This window comes from Oryzias latipes, chromosome 17, assembly GCF_002234675.1.
Source record: "Oryzias latipes chromosome 17, ASM223467v1".
Classification (NCBI taxonomy): domain Eukaryota; kingdom Metazoa; phylum Chordata; class Actinopteri; order Beloniformes; family Adrianichthyidae; genus Oryzias; species Oryzias latipes.
Genome location: NC_019875.2, coordinates 21,306,738 through 21,324,063, shown reverse-complemented (window position 1 = coordinate 21,324,063; position 17,326 = coordinate 21,306,738). Strand labels below are relative to the sequence as shown.

The window sequence follows — 17,326 nt, the reverse complement described above, 5'->3', positions numbered from 1 at the left end:
ACCTTCTAGTTCACACACAAGTAAAAGAAAAAAGCATTGAATTTTGCTAAGCCACAAAATAATTATAATGAATGACCTGATGAGAGAAACATTAAATGGCTTTTACCCCGCCAATGAGGCAAAGGGAGAGGGCTGAGACACTTTTGTGCAGAGCTGCATCAATGACCAGCGCACAAGGATCGGTCAGTAAATTGGTCGTGTCAGGAAGCCAAATAGAGGTGCTGATTGGAGGCCGAGTCCACGGCGTCCTGAACAAAGAGCGAAGGAGACAAAGATCTGGAGGATTACCTTGATCCTATTCACTGTGAAGCCCGGAGGATGACTGATGATCAAATGATAACAAAACCAGATGTGGAGTCTGTGTGTGCGCAACTAGAAACATTTTGAATTTGAAAACAATGTTCCACGTTCAAGAAGAGTAAAAACTATCAAAATAAAAATGTTCCTTTTTACACTTTTTTCAATAAACACATTACAACTTTTTTGTTTTTCTACAAAGCCGTCGTATGAAGGGAAAACGAGTCTCTGGTAAAAGCAGGCCCCGTGTGCACTCAGCCTCTGCTGTGGCGGAGTTAAACGGGGGATTTATGGGCTTGTAGAAAGCAACTGCTGAGCTTTCAAAACTGATTTTAACGCCTAAGCTTTTCTTGCCCACATAAATTTCTTTTGATCTCTGAGCCTGATGTCGGGCGACAACACTGACTACAGGGCAGAAAGAATCCACTAAAACCTGTTTCTATTGCCTATAATAACACACTTTTGATGATAAACTGAAAAAATGCGATTGCAAATAACAAAAGTTTAAATATACATGCTGGCATAAAAGAGGACTTCCTATGTTTTTCACACTTTTTTAACAGCCTCCTCTTTTCATGTTCAGTAATTTTCTGCTGTCTACCTATTTATGTACAAAAGGCGACCGTAACCCTTGTGCTATCCTAGGTACTTTCACATTGGGAGTTGGGTCATCTAGACCCACTAGACAGTGCGCTGAACCTTTTTTCTTCAATGATTTGTGAACCTCACAGGTGTCCATGAATTACATGAAATCTTTCCACCTTTATCCACCTTTGTCATGGTAAGGAGAACATGTCAATGTAAGGGTGGGGTCATCTAAGATAGCACAAGGGTCAAGAATATGCAAATAAATAAATAATAATATTAATTATCAAGATTAGAAAGAGGATCTCAGATGAAATAAGTGTGTTAAAACCCTATTAAGTGTTTTTCACAAATATTTACCACTTTTAATTTTGTTAACATTATTTAATAAACCACAAACTTTCAAAAGTGGAGAGTTTATCTGAAATAAGATTTTAAAAAAAGAACATCAAACATAAAAATGTGTTTAAAACATATCACTTCAACAAAAAATGAATAGAAATTTTAAGAACAAAGCATGTCTGTGAATAACTCAATGTGGACCATGACCAAATCTGATGACCTATAACAAATTCTCAAATCTATATCAAATTTCTGACCTCATTCTTTGCATCAGTGAGAGACGTTTCCTGTGTCCTTAGGTAAGACAAAGGAGCCATTTATATCTCTACAGCACTATCGAGATGCCTTCAGAAGGCAGGCTTTAAAAATATCTTCGAGGATACATTGCCTTGGCAGTCAGGTTGCTATAGCGACAGCTACATCTGCGAATTAATATTACAAAAATGTCACTGGTTTACTGTCCGGGGTTACAATTTCAGGCGAGTGCCTGTTTTTTTTTTTTTTTTTTTTTGTGTTAGTTTATGAATATTCAAGCATTTGCTCTTGGAGGTGTTCCTTATAGTGGGTCAAGCTCCAGCTGCTGAGGACATTAGTGAGAGCAGGTGCACAGAACTCTGGCTTGAGGGCGCTGTGATCAATAATAATCCCATTAATGCTGCAGAGTCAGTAAGTGAAGAGACACACACACAAGAAGTGAAAAAAAGTACAAAAAAGAAACCACTATACAGTCCTTTTTTTTAATAGTCTTTAAAGGATCCATTTTGTTGATTTAGATTTGCAAATAATCTGAGGTTTTTAAAAGAACAGCATCCATTCAGTCATAAGCTCTGGTTAAGTCATTTGAAGGAACTACTTTAACATCTTGAATGAAAGACATTAGATTAAAACAGTCTACTACACTGTCAGAGCTATTCAGTTTATTTATAGATTGCAATGATGTCAGCAAACTGGTTAGTGATGGTTCAGAGAAAAGTATGGTGATATAATTGCACAGTTATATGCACTCCCTGATCCTAAGCTTAACCATTATTTGCCAATCTTTGCAATAAAACTGGAACTAAACAGTTTTGATGAAATAAGACCATAGGCCAAAACATTTCAGGGAATTCAGATTTAAAAAACAGAACCAATGCACCATCATAGCGTTTGAGATACAGGTTTATGCACAGCATAAGGGGAACCGGAGAACGCACAGTAAGTTCTGATGGTTTCATGACTCTTCATCAGTGTACAGTGTTCTTGGTAAATTGTGACACAGGATAACCTGAAGCACAACAGTAACTGAAAGGGGAGATGTACCTCTAGATCAGAGGTCTGCATCCTGAGGTTCTGGAGCAACATGTGGCTCTTTGACTCCTCCTTAATGGTTCTCTGGTTGAACAAAAATTATGTTTTGAATTTTAAAAAGTAATCGATTTTTCTGACAATCAAGGCAAACAAAATAGTCAGAAAAGTCAACCTTTTCTGACTACAGTACCCATAATGCCCAAACAATTAGTAGCTTATTAGTTTCACAAAGTTGAAGATTTTGACAAACATTTTAGCACTGTATACCACAGAAAATCAATTTGATGTCAGCAAGCACAATTTACAAATTTCTGGCTGAGATGTAGTTTTCTTTCTTTTTAAACCACTGCTGACATCACATTACCTCTACATTTGCTAAATTGAGATAATCCTTTTATTTTGAAATTAAGTCATGTAAACTTCCCTTTAAAAGTTGTAAACCTTTTCATGTTTCCCTAAAAGATTATGTTTCTGTTTATGTTATATTTTATGCAAAAAAAAAATGTACTTTTGTTTGTTGACGGTTGCAGACCCCCGCTCCAGATGTTCCTCCACCTGCTTCCTGTTCTCAACAAATCAGTGTCATCTGCAAACATCATGATGCACAGTGATTCTTGTCTAACCTCAATCTGTCAGTCTGTCCATCATCAGAGCAGACAAAAAGGAGCTCAAAGCTGATCCTTGCTGCAGTCTCACATTCAAATCCTCTGTCCCACCTACAACACATTTCACCACTGTCTTACAGCTCTCATGCATGTCCTAAACAACTCCAACTCCACAGCTCCTCTCTCTCTTTGCTGTCATACACTTTCTCTTGATCTAGAAAGACACAATGCAGCTTCTTCAGACCTCCTCTGTTTTTCTCCAGCAGCATCTTAAAAGCAAACATTCAATCTGAAGTTCTCTTTCTCTGCATGAAACCATAGTGCTGCTCAGAAATACCCACTTCTGACCTCATCCTGTTTTCCACTACTCTTTCCCATAACTTCATTGTACGACTCATCAGCTTTGTTTCTCCCCTTCTCTTCTAGATGATCACCTACCTGTAGGGCATAAACCTGTGACAACATCACACCTTCAACTTCCAGCTTCAGACTCATCACCTATCTGACACTCTTCACCACCAGAACATTTTTAGCAAACTTCTCTTTCAGGATCACTCCTCCTTTGTCTCTTTTTTCATCCACACCATCATAGAACAGCTTGAACCTGCTGCTCCCAATCTATAAGCTTTGCTCACTCCCTTTTCATCTGGCCTCTTGGCCACACAGGATTTGCACCTTTCGTCTTTCCATCTTGTCGGCCAACTCTCTAGTGTTCCCCGTCATAGTCCCGACATTCAAACTTCATACCCCGAGTTCAACATTCTTGCCTTTGTTCTATGAACTTCCTCCTCTTCTTCTTACAATTTCGACCAGAACCCTATAAGTCAACAGCACCAGTGAAAATCATTGTTACCTGGGTCACGATTGAAGTTCTGTTCACAATTTATGTCTTTGGTTTTATGCCGGATGCGCTTCGAGACACAACCCTCTGCATTTACCTAGACTAGGGACAAATAAACAAAATCCTTGGATTGTATCCTCTTATGGTTGCATTTCTCTGTCTTGTTGCTTATTTAAAGCATCAACCCACTGACCCACATAAAAGCAGAAGATGGCGTAAAGCTCAGAACTTGAGTTTGTGCTACACTGCTGGAAAACCCGGAGTCGTTACTTTTAACAAGGTAGTATTTATACACCCCACGAGTTTCCCTTATGAGCAAATTCCCTTGTATTAAATGATTTGAATCATCTATCTGAACAAAGTTTGATTGGATCTCTTTGTGACCAGTGTTGCGTTTTAATGACTTGCTGCTGCTATTTTCAAGCTCTTTTTTGCCAAATGTTTTAAACACCTGGGTGAGCAAATGAAAGAGACATGAAATTTTAATGCAGATCTACATTACTGTCATCAGTAATTGCGAAGCAACGTGTTCGCCAAGTGCCCTTCCTGTCTCAGACTATGTAACTTTGTACAAATCTTATAAAATAATAAAACCAAGCTACACATGCTCCATCACAAATGGACCTCTGGCCCTTAATTATACGAAGCGGAAGCTGGTTTGGGATTTTTCTGTTTGCTTGTTCGAGATTCACTAAGAGTCTCCAAGCTTGTGGGATGAAGTCAAAAAGTATTCCCTGTTGTGAACTAAAACTGCAGCTACCTCGTAGAGAATGACATTGTACTGAGAAAAACAATCAGATATGAATCTGATCCAAGATTACAGTTCAAAGTGAACCAGGTTGGATTTTAAAAAAATGTGTCATTTGGATAGTTTAGACTGTCCCAAAAAAATTAGATGTGGCCTAAACTATCAGATCTATGCAATGGGTAGCCTAAATCACACTGCCTGAATCACATCATACTTTAACAAAGGCTCTAGTTGGTGCCCTTGCTGTTGAAAACTGCTTTTATTGCCATTGTTTTCTGCTTTAAATCATCTTCCCGGGAGGTTAGAACTGCTGGAACTCTTCACCAGGTTTTCTTTCCTTTTATTACATTCACACACATCTCCTCGCTCGCTCCTCTCAAGTTACCTTCACAGCAAACAAAGTTTTCCTCTTCCACAAATGTTGCTTCCAGCAAAGTCTCTGAAGCAGTAATGACTGGTTCTGAGTCCCTGTGACCCAAGAGGTTGTATCAGAAATCACATTACAGTTGTTATATGAGAAACCTCCCAGCATCAGTAACACATGAGGACGCCGGTCTTCTTTGGCCTTATAAAGATAAGAAGTGGCATAGGATTCTGTTTAAATTATAACACTTCCTTATTTTATTTTTTTTACATAGTTTTAACTGTTTGCACCATTTAAGAGAGTGACGGTGATAAACAATATAGTATTACCGTAATTCCTAACAAACCTACAATTCTCTTCTCTTTATATAAAAACTACAAAAAGACAATGTCCTTTTGAAAAACTGTTAAATTTACTTCAGTACTTGTGAACAGGTACGTCTCTCTCAAATGAAACTGTAAAATAAAGGTGGGTCCTTAAAGGCAAGTATTTATGATATTTGAGCAAAGTTTTTGAAGAAATGGCTGTAGTTTTCAAACATTGTATTTTTAACTTTTACTCAAGGAGATTTTTGAAGAGAAACCAGTTCAGTCACTCTGCTACAACGGGATCTACGGGTACTTGTGTTATTACTTTTCCTGTTTTTAACATTTGAACCATTCAAAGGGATACAAGAGAACTTGAGGGAAACATTGGTGTTGGCAGAAAAATAATGTGTAATTGTGAAATCAAAACTATCCATCTTCAGAACCAGCCGTTGGAACAACAAACCCAGTCCTGTTGGGCAGAGATAAGGTTCACCCTGAACAGGTCACCAGTCTGACGCAGACTCATATGCGGAAAATTCAAAATTTGCTGCTTGGGAGTGACGGAGGTTACTTTTTCATGGGGAACAAAAGTTTCATTTAGTACCTCGCAGCAAATAATCCGTTTATATCATCCTCATGTCACTGGGTTCTTGGCTAAAAAGACCTGGAAAATTGTTCTGACATTTAGTTGAATTTCAAACATCTACAGTCAATAGTGCCTTTTTCTAACTAGTTGTTATAAATGTGGTGACTGTAGAAATCTTAGCAAAGTTCTCAGCAGCTTTTGGAATAAGTACATCTTTCTTAGATGAAAATGTAAAACAAAAGTGAGGATTTAGAGGTAGGTACTTCAGGCACTTAAATAAAAATGTATTTTTGGGGGTTTTTGAAATCAGGATTACTTTGCATATTTCTCAGTCTCTAATACATTTGATATTACAGTCCTACACAGGAGGCTGGAAGCAACAAAGAAACTTTCATTGTTTCTTCATAGCAATAGTTTCATTGAATAAAACTTACTGACAAGTAATTTTTGTCTTTTCTGTGATGGTAAAACGCTTAAAAATAGGAGACAGATAAAGGCAAAGCGAGATGAATGAGAAAACGACAGTGCAGTAAAGCAGCATCTGTTAAACTACTAACAGGTAAGGTGCAGAAAATTTCAATTATTCATCCTGTAGAAACATTTCTAAACATACTTAACAACAATCCCCTATTTGGAAACCTCACTGTTGAGTTACTGCAGAAATGGGAGCGATGATCCAAGATGAAGCAAAATGATAATAATGGTGCAGGAGCCTAAAGGACGAGAAAAACAAACAATGTGACAAACAGACGGCGAGCCCATAAATCTATTTTTAATACGCAATGCTTCCCGCTTCAACAACAATACTCCAGCCATAATATTAATAGTCTCTACTAATAGAAAGGCCTATTAGAGGAAGCCCTTACCAAAGTGCTGAGAGAATGTTTTTAATATTTAGGCACACAAGTTCACAGACACAAAGGGACAGACTTTCACCTGCAGCGATCTCGACTTTCAGCCACGCTAATAACTCAAAAAGAAGCAATTATCCAGAAATAGGCAACAGAACATGATACAATGTCTGGTGATGAACTTCCATTGACAAACACTCATATCCTCAAAAGCAGACAGCAATTATGACTTCATTCTTACAGGCTGACTCACAAAAAATAGGACAGACAAGCTGATTCAAACTAAAGTCCATAATAACTGCATTTACTGCCTGTAATCTCACACTTTGCAACACAATTTTTTCTCCATGATAAACATTCTTAAGAAGGAGTTGTGGCTAAAAGATAGAGAAGTGTTTCTTTGTTTTTTTTTTTTTTTAGGAAGAATACATAATAACCTGATTTTCCTCAAAAGTCTGTGGCATGACTGCATGGGTCAAAGCACCAAAAAAAACATCCAATCATTTCAACCCCGTCCTTACAGGTTTAGAAAAGAAAACCCTAGCTAAGCACCCCCCACACAAAACTCTGCTTTCAGTGTTAAAGACTGCGGCTCCCTCCTCAAGTTATTCATGATTGGATTTGACTTAAGTAAATATTGATTCATTAAAAAATTATTATAAATGATTATAAAAACTGTTTCTTCTATACAAGGGCAGCATGATATAAGGAAAACTTATGATTTGCAATATTAATGATCAATATTGCGATGACGATATAACTTGCTATAAATGAAGAAATAGCAAAAACACAAAAACCATCATTTCCATTTCACTGTAACAGTTTCATTTAAAAAAGAGTTAACCCTAGTCTACATAGGAGGCGAGCATCTAACATTAAAGGGCTCCATCTGATTGGTCCAATGCATCAAGGGATTTATTCGATTCGTTAAATACTTAAAGCACATTTAAGGTAACCATTCACTGTTGCTATCTTTTGCAATATGCACAGCTTGATATCGCGATACCGATAAATTTGATATTGTTTTGAGCAGGCTTAAGCAGGGGTGGGGACAGATTTGAAGGAGTGAAAATGTGTGAGGGCCAAACAATCAGCCTGCACTCCCTGAACCTTTATATTCACATTATGCAGAGTCTCAAAGCAAATCAATTCTTTAATGAACATCTTATTTTTGCAGTAGGATACTTTTCATTTTTTCAAATACACATCTAAATACATTTTTAAACAAAATTAAATGTGAATTTTGTAATTAAAGATAAAAAATAAATGGAAAAAAAACTATTTCTGGAAAAATCCCTTTATCTGGATTCAAATAAAATGTTACATGTTATTCATTATTCAATGATTACTGGTTTACATTTTGAAATTTAAACCATGTGAACAGGAAAATAACACACATAGTTATCTTACTTTGATTAAAATATTGTTTCAGTTTGTTTCCTTTTAATCAGTCAATTTCTTCAAAAAGTGTTCGTTTCCTCTCATTTAACCTTTAAGGCCCTGAAGGTCAAGTAGCCACAGGTTTGTAGTGGCTTATGACGTAATTTACTCAATTACAATCAAGAAAGTTCTTAGAAAGTGCTGCAGTGCAAACCACATATTATGGATTTTATCACAAGAGCCTGCAGACCAGTAGAAATTTGAATGTGGACCCACGTGCTGGACTTTGGACATGCCTGTTCTATACCAAGTCTAAAAAACTGTGCAAATGAGGAACTTTATCAAAATCTTTATGACTTTCTTTCCCCACAGAATAATCTTCTTTTTGCCTAAATAATTTTCAAACCTAATTCCATAGTAAAAAAATTATCAGATTTAATTAATTGAAATTGCATCATGTAACTTAAAATTTACTCTAATTTGTTATTTGATATTTTTAACACAGCCCAATAACAACACCAAATTTAAATGTTGGACCAATCGTAGGAAAGCATAGTATAACTGGGTCAACTAAGGTGATGCAATAAAACCACATTTGGAACCAGAACAAAGCTGACATGTCTTGTGTCTCACAGGGATAAAGTATGAGACATACTTTCTTGGTTCTCGCATGAACCACGTTTTACTGCTCGTGTCAAACCAATTTGGACCTTTGGAAAATGCAAAACATCAATATTTACCCAGTGACATGTTGCTTGGGTTGTAATGAAATTAAGTTCTTAGTAACTTAACATGTTATATTGTCAGAAAAAAAATCTCCATTGATGCTTAATGTCATTCATGCTTCTTCACATTCACACGCCCGTGCATGGATTTAAATGGATGCTGCATTGAATTTAACATATTTTCTACAGTCAAATCACATTTCACACCATGAGGTCTTAATACTTGTTGAAGTGAGAGCTTTGAAGAAAGTCAGCCCTCTCCCTGATGGCCCATTGCACAGTCACTATGAAATTAAGTGGGTGGTTCCATAAATGGAAAATGACTGAGGTAATGTGCTTTCATCGACTCACTCGACTTTGTGCTTTGAAGTTACCTTGAGAGAAGATTTGTTTTCTTTCTGATTCACACAAGTGTGCCAGCTGACACTTTGCCATGAAAACATCCCAACTGAAGCATGGATGGGACTATTTTTTTTAACCCGTCAGTTGTCCTCTTACCATGGGAACACTTACATTCATGTTTCTCCATATCTAAGAGGGTTAGGAATGAAAAGATACAAATAAATAAATAAGGAAAAGGGAGCCGCAATTGTCACAGTCTCCACTGAAAGCAGAAAACTTCTGAGAAAAGTATTTCAAAAAGAAATCTGAGACGACTGGGCAAAGAGAAATGAGGCGGAACAAACTACAAAGAGAGAAGGGTTCCCTCTCGGCTCTCTGTCGGAGGAACAGACACGAAAATACTGTGTTGTGTAATCAAAAAAAGGCCCACGGGGTTCTGCAAACTAACAGCAAGGGAAACAGACAGACACCGTGCTTCGGTTTGTTTTCATAGCACACACTTTCCTTTCCTGGCAGGTGTATGTGTCCACGATGTGTGTCTAAGTATGCTTCTGAAAAGAGTCATTGTTTAGACTGACATGATAACAAGAGCATGCCTGTTCGGTCACGCTTATGAAAATCAAAAAGAGGAGTCTCCTGAAAGAAAGCAAATCTGCATCCAAGTACCATTTCTGAAAAACGATAGAACTCATTTCCTGCTTTGATGTGCAAAGAATGGATGCTGATATTTAGACTAAACATAAGAACCGGATCTTTCAGTTGGCTTTGTGCTCTTGCAATAAGAAATTCCAAAACCAAACTGTGAGAACAACATAAAAGCTGCAACAAAACCTGATCAATAGAACAACAAAGATAGAGCAAAGCTGCAGGGGGAAAAAACCCTTTTAATAACTGCATTGTTCTCATAAATGGAGAGAGAAAAGCCTCCAAAAAGAGCAGAGAAACAAACTGACATTTTAGTGTAAACTTGTTGAAACTTTCCAAATCTCAAAACAGACGTCATCCATGACCGCACAAGAAGATTTTGTCCTTTTCTCTTAACGCTAATGTGTATTTTCAGTGTTGTTCGTATTTAACAGAAGCAGCATGTTTTAAATCTTCTCCTTTAAAAGATCAAATGTGAAAACAAGACAGCGACATCTTTTCTTAACATTCACACCTTTGGCTGTCAGAAGAAAGTGTGTAAGAAAGGCACAGCTCTAAATTTACAGAGTTGCACAACAGACTCAAAATCTTACCCAAACATTTGACGTGCGAAAGCGTGTCACAATCAGTGAGAGTCCTGCTGTTGCCCCAACACTGACTCACTTCAAATTAATTAAAGATTTGTTATTTTGTTTTGTTTTCATAAAGAAAACTAACTTGACTTTTTATAATTGATATTTATCAAGAGTAAACAAGATCTTTAGGCAAAGATGAGTCTTTGTGTACTAAATTAGGTTCCAGTTTGATGTGAGTTACAACAGAGAAGTACTTACGATCCAAGCCGTTGATGTATCTCATGGATATCTCGCAGTGCCCCCACACGGCACTGACGATGGGATAAAGCTTCTTTCCTTTTAGGCCTCGAAATGCCACTCCTAGGTACTGTCCATCCACCATGAAGCTTAGTGTTCCTTCATCCATGTCCAGAATCACTAGCAGGGAGTCCGGTAGGATGAATGTTTCCTCAGGCTCCAGGAAACACGGGTATGAGGGCAGGGAGCTGTGGGCCCGGTTTTTACTGTCATGGTACAGCCTGTTCCGGCCTAAATCCCAGCCCCACGACTCAGAGTCTGAACCCACCAACGCCGTGTACCCAACAGAATGTAAAGGAGCTTCAGCCGTTGCCACCCCAACCACAGCGTGGGTCCCCCTCTGCCGGGCAGGCCAGTGAATGTTCCACACATGTAGACCTCGCGTGTATCCGACGCGCCCTCTGATGCAGTCTGTGCTCTGAGCTACAGGGTGCCGGTGAAAAGTCAGTTTATCGTCGTCTTTGATGAAAATATTGAGTGAACGGTCGTCAGGGTTCCAAGCGTGACGAAGCTGGGTCTCCACCCCAACACATGGCATGTCCAGCAAAAGGTCTAATCTGGGAGGCCTGGAAAAGTCTGGGCCTCTCAGCTCAAGATGCTGCCGTCGATGAGCGGTGGGCCGGTATGACGGGGAGGCGCCACTTTCTCCACGACCATCCACCGACTTAATGCCGCCAGAAATCTTCTGGCCCATTTCTGTGAGAAAGTGGTTGAAACAAAGACATGTTAGAGCAAGATAACGGTGTGTTCTGTGTATCTGGATGAAGATCTTGATGTTACCTCATAAATGCGACGACGTTGATAAGGCACTTCCTCCCTGGAGAGTGAGAGAAGGAGATGGAGGAGGGAATGATGAAAGAGAGATGGGTTTGATCCGGTTTCATGCCACAAACGTCATCATATAGAGCTGCTAAGACATCTGTTAAAAGGAAAGCGACAAGGAAAAACAAAAAGTTTAAATATCCACTGAATATATCCACTGAATTGTAATCTAAGTAAGAAACGTGGTTTTTTTACTGCATTACGTCTGTAACATGCCTGCATTAACAAATCCGTGTATTCCGAGTCATCTACCAGCTTTCTAACTCATGTTTACATCAATACGGGGATCTTTCCATCCAAGCATCTCCAAGCTGTGCAAGGCTGGCTGGATCTGAACCTGAAAAAACACTTATGGGGATGGCACTGTTTGAGTTTCAGAATGCAAAAAAAAAAATCAACAAAAAAGAAGAAAAAACCTAAAAGGTAGTATATCCCTGAAGAAATCTCACTTTTCAGGTGACAGAAGTCTTAAAGTCCCGCTCTGATCATCTTTTGATCTGTTTTAAAGGGTTTTTATTTATTTTATGATTGTGTCATTTTTAGCCAAAATCAAAATACCTGTGTCATTTTCTAGGACATAGTTTCTGTAGAGTGGCAGGAGTTCATCAGAAATTTGCTTCTGAGTTGTGGGCTGAACGTTTGGCATGGAGCAATTTCGCCCCCCTTCCCCTTTCCGTTGAGCAGGGAGCTTGTGGCCTTCCCAGTGTATTTTCAACATCACAAGTACCATCTTTTTCAAACAAAATTTTTTGTGTCTCCTCCTGATGAACAAAGATTTGAATACATAAATACTCAAAAATATTATTTGGACCTTAAAATATAATATATGTCTTCCATCATCAGAAGAATGCCACAAGAACATGTTAAAAACAACAAAAAACACTATTTCTAATCAGGGCTGGTCTTTAATAAAGCAAATTAATTGAAGTTCATTTGTTTTGTAAGTTTAATTTCAATTTTTAAGTTGAAGAACTGATCAAATCTGCAGGACATCAGTGCTTAATCTAAATATTAAAGTATTTCACACTATGTATTGACAGCTGTTTGTGATCTTGCATTCACATCAAGTTCACCATAGTATAGTATAGAAATGCCCACTTTTAATTCTGCTTTTCTTCCAGAGTCTCCCTATGAATCAATTTTCCTCACGTTCAAAAGCGGTGTGAATTTACCACCTTTCATTTTTGTTCTTTGCCATCTTAACGTCAAATCTTACAGATATTTAACCTTATAAAGCCCATTAAACACGGATGATCTCACAGTTCTGATAAACAGGCATGGCCGCCTGTTCCAGGAAGAGCAGCTGGTGCTTCCTGTTCACATGAAAAGTGTCAGCAGCATAAGTGGATGACAAAACGTCATGTCTGAGTTTGAGTTTTACCTCACTCAACTTTAGCCACAAAACAGAACTGTGCATGTGTGTCTGTAACAATCTTTCTTCTGGTAAAAGTGATTGACACCTCGGAAGGAGTGATGCATATCATACCAGTGTACCACTGATAAAATATGAGGCGTGAAGAAAGCAAGAGAAACTCAAGACTCTGCTGATTAAAAGTATGATTTTTTAAAAATTCCACTAGAATCTTTTTTTTTTACTAAAACAGGGTAAACATAAGCTTTAAAACCTTTTTATGATGTGAATATTAAGTGTTTTTTAATTTGAATGATTATTGAGCATCCTTTTGTGTTTTTTTATGGCAATACTGGTTTCAATGTTTTATTTATACAATTTGCCTTTTATATCATGATTTAGAAAATGTCAAAACTGCATAATTACCACAAGCTTCCTCCTTTGACAATCGTGTGTTTTGGTGTTTTTAACATGTTCTTGCAGGATTTTGCTCATGATGGAACCATTGTATAAAGACTCGAAAAAAGCCTTTTAAGTGTAACTGGGAGCTACAACAGCAAACCGCAAGCTCGCTGCTCCACTTGCAGACAAATAGATCCATGTACTTCTTCATTTTCCTCTTCTGAGCTGGTATCTGGCTCAAAACTATGCGGTTGGTTATGGCTATGTGGGGGGCTGTAAGATAGCGGGGGAGAGTGTAAACAGATGAATCATGGGAAGTGATGCAAGCTTTCTTCGCGCCAACAGTCCCACCCACAACTCAGAGGTGAAATTCTGATAACCCCCTGCCGCTCTGCAGAAACTGTCCTAAAAGAAACGACACAGGATATTTGACTGGCCATAAAAATGGCATAATTAAAACTAAAAGACCACTGGGAACGCTTAAACAATGGATCAAAAGGTAATCGAATACCAATCAAACAAAAAATGTAATGTTTATTTTTGATTGATTACAAGAAAAGTCTTCGTTGTCAAACACAAAAAGGTTTAGTTTGCCAAGTGGCCAAAAGAAATCTCAAACTAGAACAAGTCCTCACAAAAGCATCCATAAAACAAACACAAAAGACTCTTAAACCACTTGAAATTCACCATTGTGTATCTTACTGCTTTTTTCCCCCTGTGAATAAAGTTGAGCAGCTGGCAGCTATCATGGCCAATGTCCCCCCCTGCTTAGTCCACCCCCCAGCAGGAGAGGATTCAGGGCTGGAGCAGCGACACAAACCCGCACAGTTGCCTGTTAAAGCTGGACCCCGCATGGAAACTTCAAAATCCGCTGTTGCCAAACATCAGCTGGAAGTCTGAACAAACCCTGTATGGATTTTCAGGATATTTGTATTTACATTTTTGATGTACCAGTTTAACATAATATAAGATTGGCAGTCTGGCATTCTGCCTTGTCATCAAGGAGACGTTTGACCTCTGACCCTGTGTAGTCACAGTTCCATAGTTACCTTGCAGGACGCCGGTGGTGTGCCAGCGCTGCGTCTGCTGCTGCAAGGAGCGGCAACATGCTTTTACCATCTGTTGTTTACTTTTCCTTCCTCCCTCCATCTTGCTCTTCCTCTCATCTAGCTCCTTTTGGCTTAAACTCAGTCAGCCCCTTTCATAAAAGCCTCAGCTGGGGCAGACAGGTATGGAGTGGACAGCAGCACATGGTGCCACACATGTTCACAGAAACACATGAAATGAAATTTCCAACAAATGGAAATGAACTCCAGCAAATGTAAAAGCTGTTTTATGGCATAAATGTAAGGCAAAACTATTTTGCAAACTCCAAACAACAATATTTGAGTGATTCAAACAAAAAAAGTTTTAGGATTTGAACAAATTATGGCAAAACGCTGGCAATCAGATTAGTCAGCAGGACAGAAGGAAGCAAACAAACTGAGTTAACTAAAAGCCTCATCAAAAAGTGGAATAACAGATCATCAGAGGGCAGACAGACTGTAGTGTGCACCTGGTGTGTGGGCTGCATTCATCTGGCCTTTCGTGCACTATCAGTCCTAACAACTTTAATCACCAGAAAGCCTGTGAAGGAGGTGTCCACATCTTTAGTGCAACATTGCATGACTGAACTGACACAGTGTTTCTGTCTGTGTGTCTCGCAGACTGGGGTTTATTTGAAAACTGTCCAGCAAGCTCTTACTGGGCAGACTGGCTCTGAAGTCGCACTCCCACATGAATACATCCTCACACGCAAACAGACAGGGAACGGCGGAGGAACCACTCACAGCGGCCCAGAAACGTCTGTGGGCCGCCCCGCAGAAAACCCGCCAGGCTCCCCACAGAGTGCAACACAAGTCATTCACATATGAACACTAATGACACTTTTCTTGTGTTTTCAGGCACAGGATGTACACAAACCTGAATGCGTCACTCAGATGGCCAATCAAGAACAACCAGTGACCCTGAAAGCCACACAGGATAAGGCTCAATAGCCTGATGGTGATTCAGCCTTCCTGTTTCTCATCTCCTTCACGGACGCCAACATTTGAAATGTGTTTGTCAGGATCAGTATTAGTCGAGTCATATCCCTGGCACCTAGAGGCGGTACAAGCAGACGACCGAGCTGCTGTCCTAACCACTAATACTGTACAATACCCATTATGTTTATCACAAAATGACTGTTCTCCCGATACAACCAGCAAATAGATTGGAACCTCATGTATAAAAAATGTAACTGGTTATCTTTTGTGATTAAGTCAGGTTACCATTTGGTCATGAAAAAGCTGGCTGTCTGAGAGCCTGTAGAGACATATCCAACTTTTTAAAAAGGGTTGTTTCCATAATAGTCTATTCTTTTGAGACATTTCCAAATGTTTTAACATGCAGCAAAGCCAAATCTCTGTTTGGACAAACTTGCTTAGAAGACTAATGAGACACAAGGGAACCCATTTATCTGCAATTTTAAGTGCTCATTTCTGTTTTAACATAAAATCCAGTGGTTTTCTTTTGTAAATAAGCCGTGGTAGACTTGAATGATGTGATTAGATTACAAGCCATTTATCACTATTTTCACAGATTTAAGCTTTGCAGCCTTTCTTAGTGGCGTTAAATAAATCTGGTAAAACCTTCTAAACACTATAATTACCTACTTTTCCTGCATAGTTTACATAACTGATGCAATTTCTATAGCATCATAATGGTTTCTGTCTATTTAAAGCCTCCACAGGACCTTGACTAGTCAGCTGACTGTTAAAAACCAGTAAGTTAAGGGTGGATTTTCATGCTTTGGGGGTTGTTGTGTTAGTCACAGCAGTCTTAAAGGACATCCATCAAGTGGTGATGTCATGGAGTCATAAGAAATAAGGAAATGTGTTTCATGAGAGGAAACAAAAACTTTGAGAAGAACTTGACTGATCAAAAGGGGGCAAAGTGAAATAATATTTTAAAAGCTGCTCACACAGGAACGTGCTTAACAACAGAAGAGAACTAACAGATGCAAAGCTTGACAGGAGTAAAAGGTCAAAGTGGAGACAAAACGGACGTTTTAAAAAAAACACACAGAAAAAACAGCTACATAATTGTCCTCACCTTTGTGTTCTACTTTGACCTTTTTGCTCAAAATTTTACATCCGTGAGCCCTGCAATCCATATTATCATAAACATTGTTAGTTTGGATCTTTTCTGGATCTCAAAGGTACCATATTTTTCAGAGTATGAGTTGCGTTTTTGCATAGTTTAGTCAGGTATGTGATTTATACTCAGGACTGACTTATTTGTGATTTTTTAAAAACATAAATTGGCTCATATATTCCTTATTTTTCCACTAGCAGTTGTTGCTTTCCAATACCAACTACTACAGGGCACTGTAGGTGTGTGCAATAGCATTTGTTGTTGACAGCAATGCAAAAGAAGTTTTGTCCAAAACAAACATGAAGGAGAATGGATCGTTCTCCTCCTGAATTTTATGTTTGTCTTATTTGCATCGAGACATTATTATTTCTGTTTTTGATTTTTCTATGCACTGTCTAATGCGGGACGGCAAGTCATCAAACTGGTTACAGAGAGACAGAAGTACCGCTGAAAGTGCCACATATAGTAAAGATCGTCGTAAAAATAAAGAATAATAATAAAACTCGGAATGATCTCATGAACCCAGACCAAAAGAGGCAAATTTGACGCACGTTGAACAAGACGTAGTGAACACGACCCATGAATGGCATGGTGTCAAAGCTGTACTTGCGGATTTTTTCAGAAACGTTGCACTTTTCTCCCAAAAGTGCGACTTATACACAATTTTTTCTTCTTTTTTTATTTGCATCTTGTGGCTCCTGTGACTCAACTCCGGTATGACTTATACTCCAGAAAATATGGTAAGTTTTGCTGCAATGATGTGGAGTCATGATGTGACGCAATTCACCATGTGGTCAAA

At 38.6% G+C, this 17,326-nt stretch overlaps 1 protein-coding gene across 4 annotated transcripts in view; it reads right to left on the bottom strand.

Moving 5' to 3' along the window:
* LOC101156850 (SPRY domain-containing SOCS box protein 4) overlaps positions 1-17,326 on the bottom strand; it is a 78,585-nt gene that overhangs the window by 23,348 nt on the left and 37,911 nt on the right. For 3 of the 4 annotated variants that reach the window (XM_020710976.2, XM_020710977.2, XM_011486647.3), the window contains exons 2-3: positions 11,559-11,697; positions 10,740-11,474 (exon numbers count right to left, since the gene is read on the bottom strand). In XM_020710976.2, the coding sequence (XP_020566635.1) occupies positions 10,740-11,472 (733 nt within the window). In that variant the 5' untranslated portion in view covers positions 11,473-11,474; positions 11,559-11,697. The remainder of the gene's footprint in view (positions 1-10,739; positions 11,475-11,558; positions 11,698-17,326) is intronic. The other variant, XM_020710979.2, reaches the window with a different exon arrangement.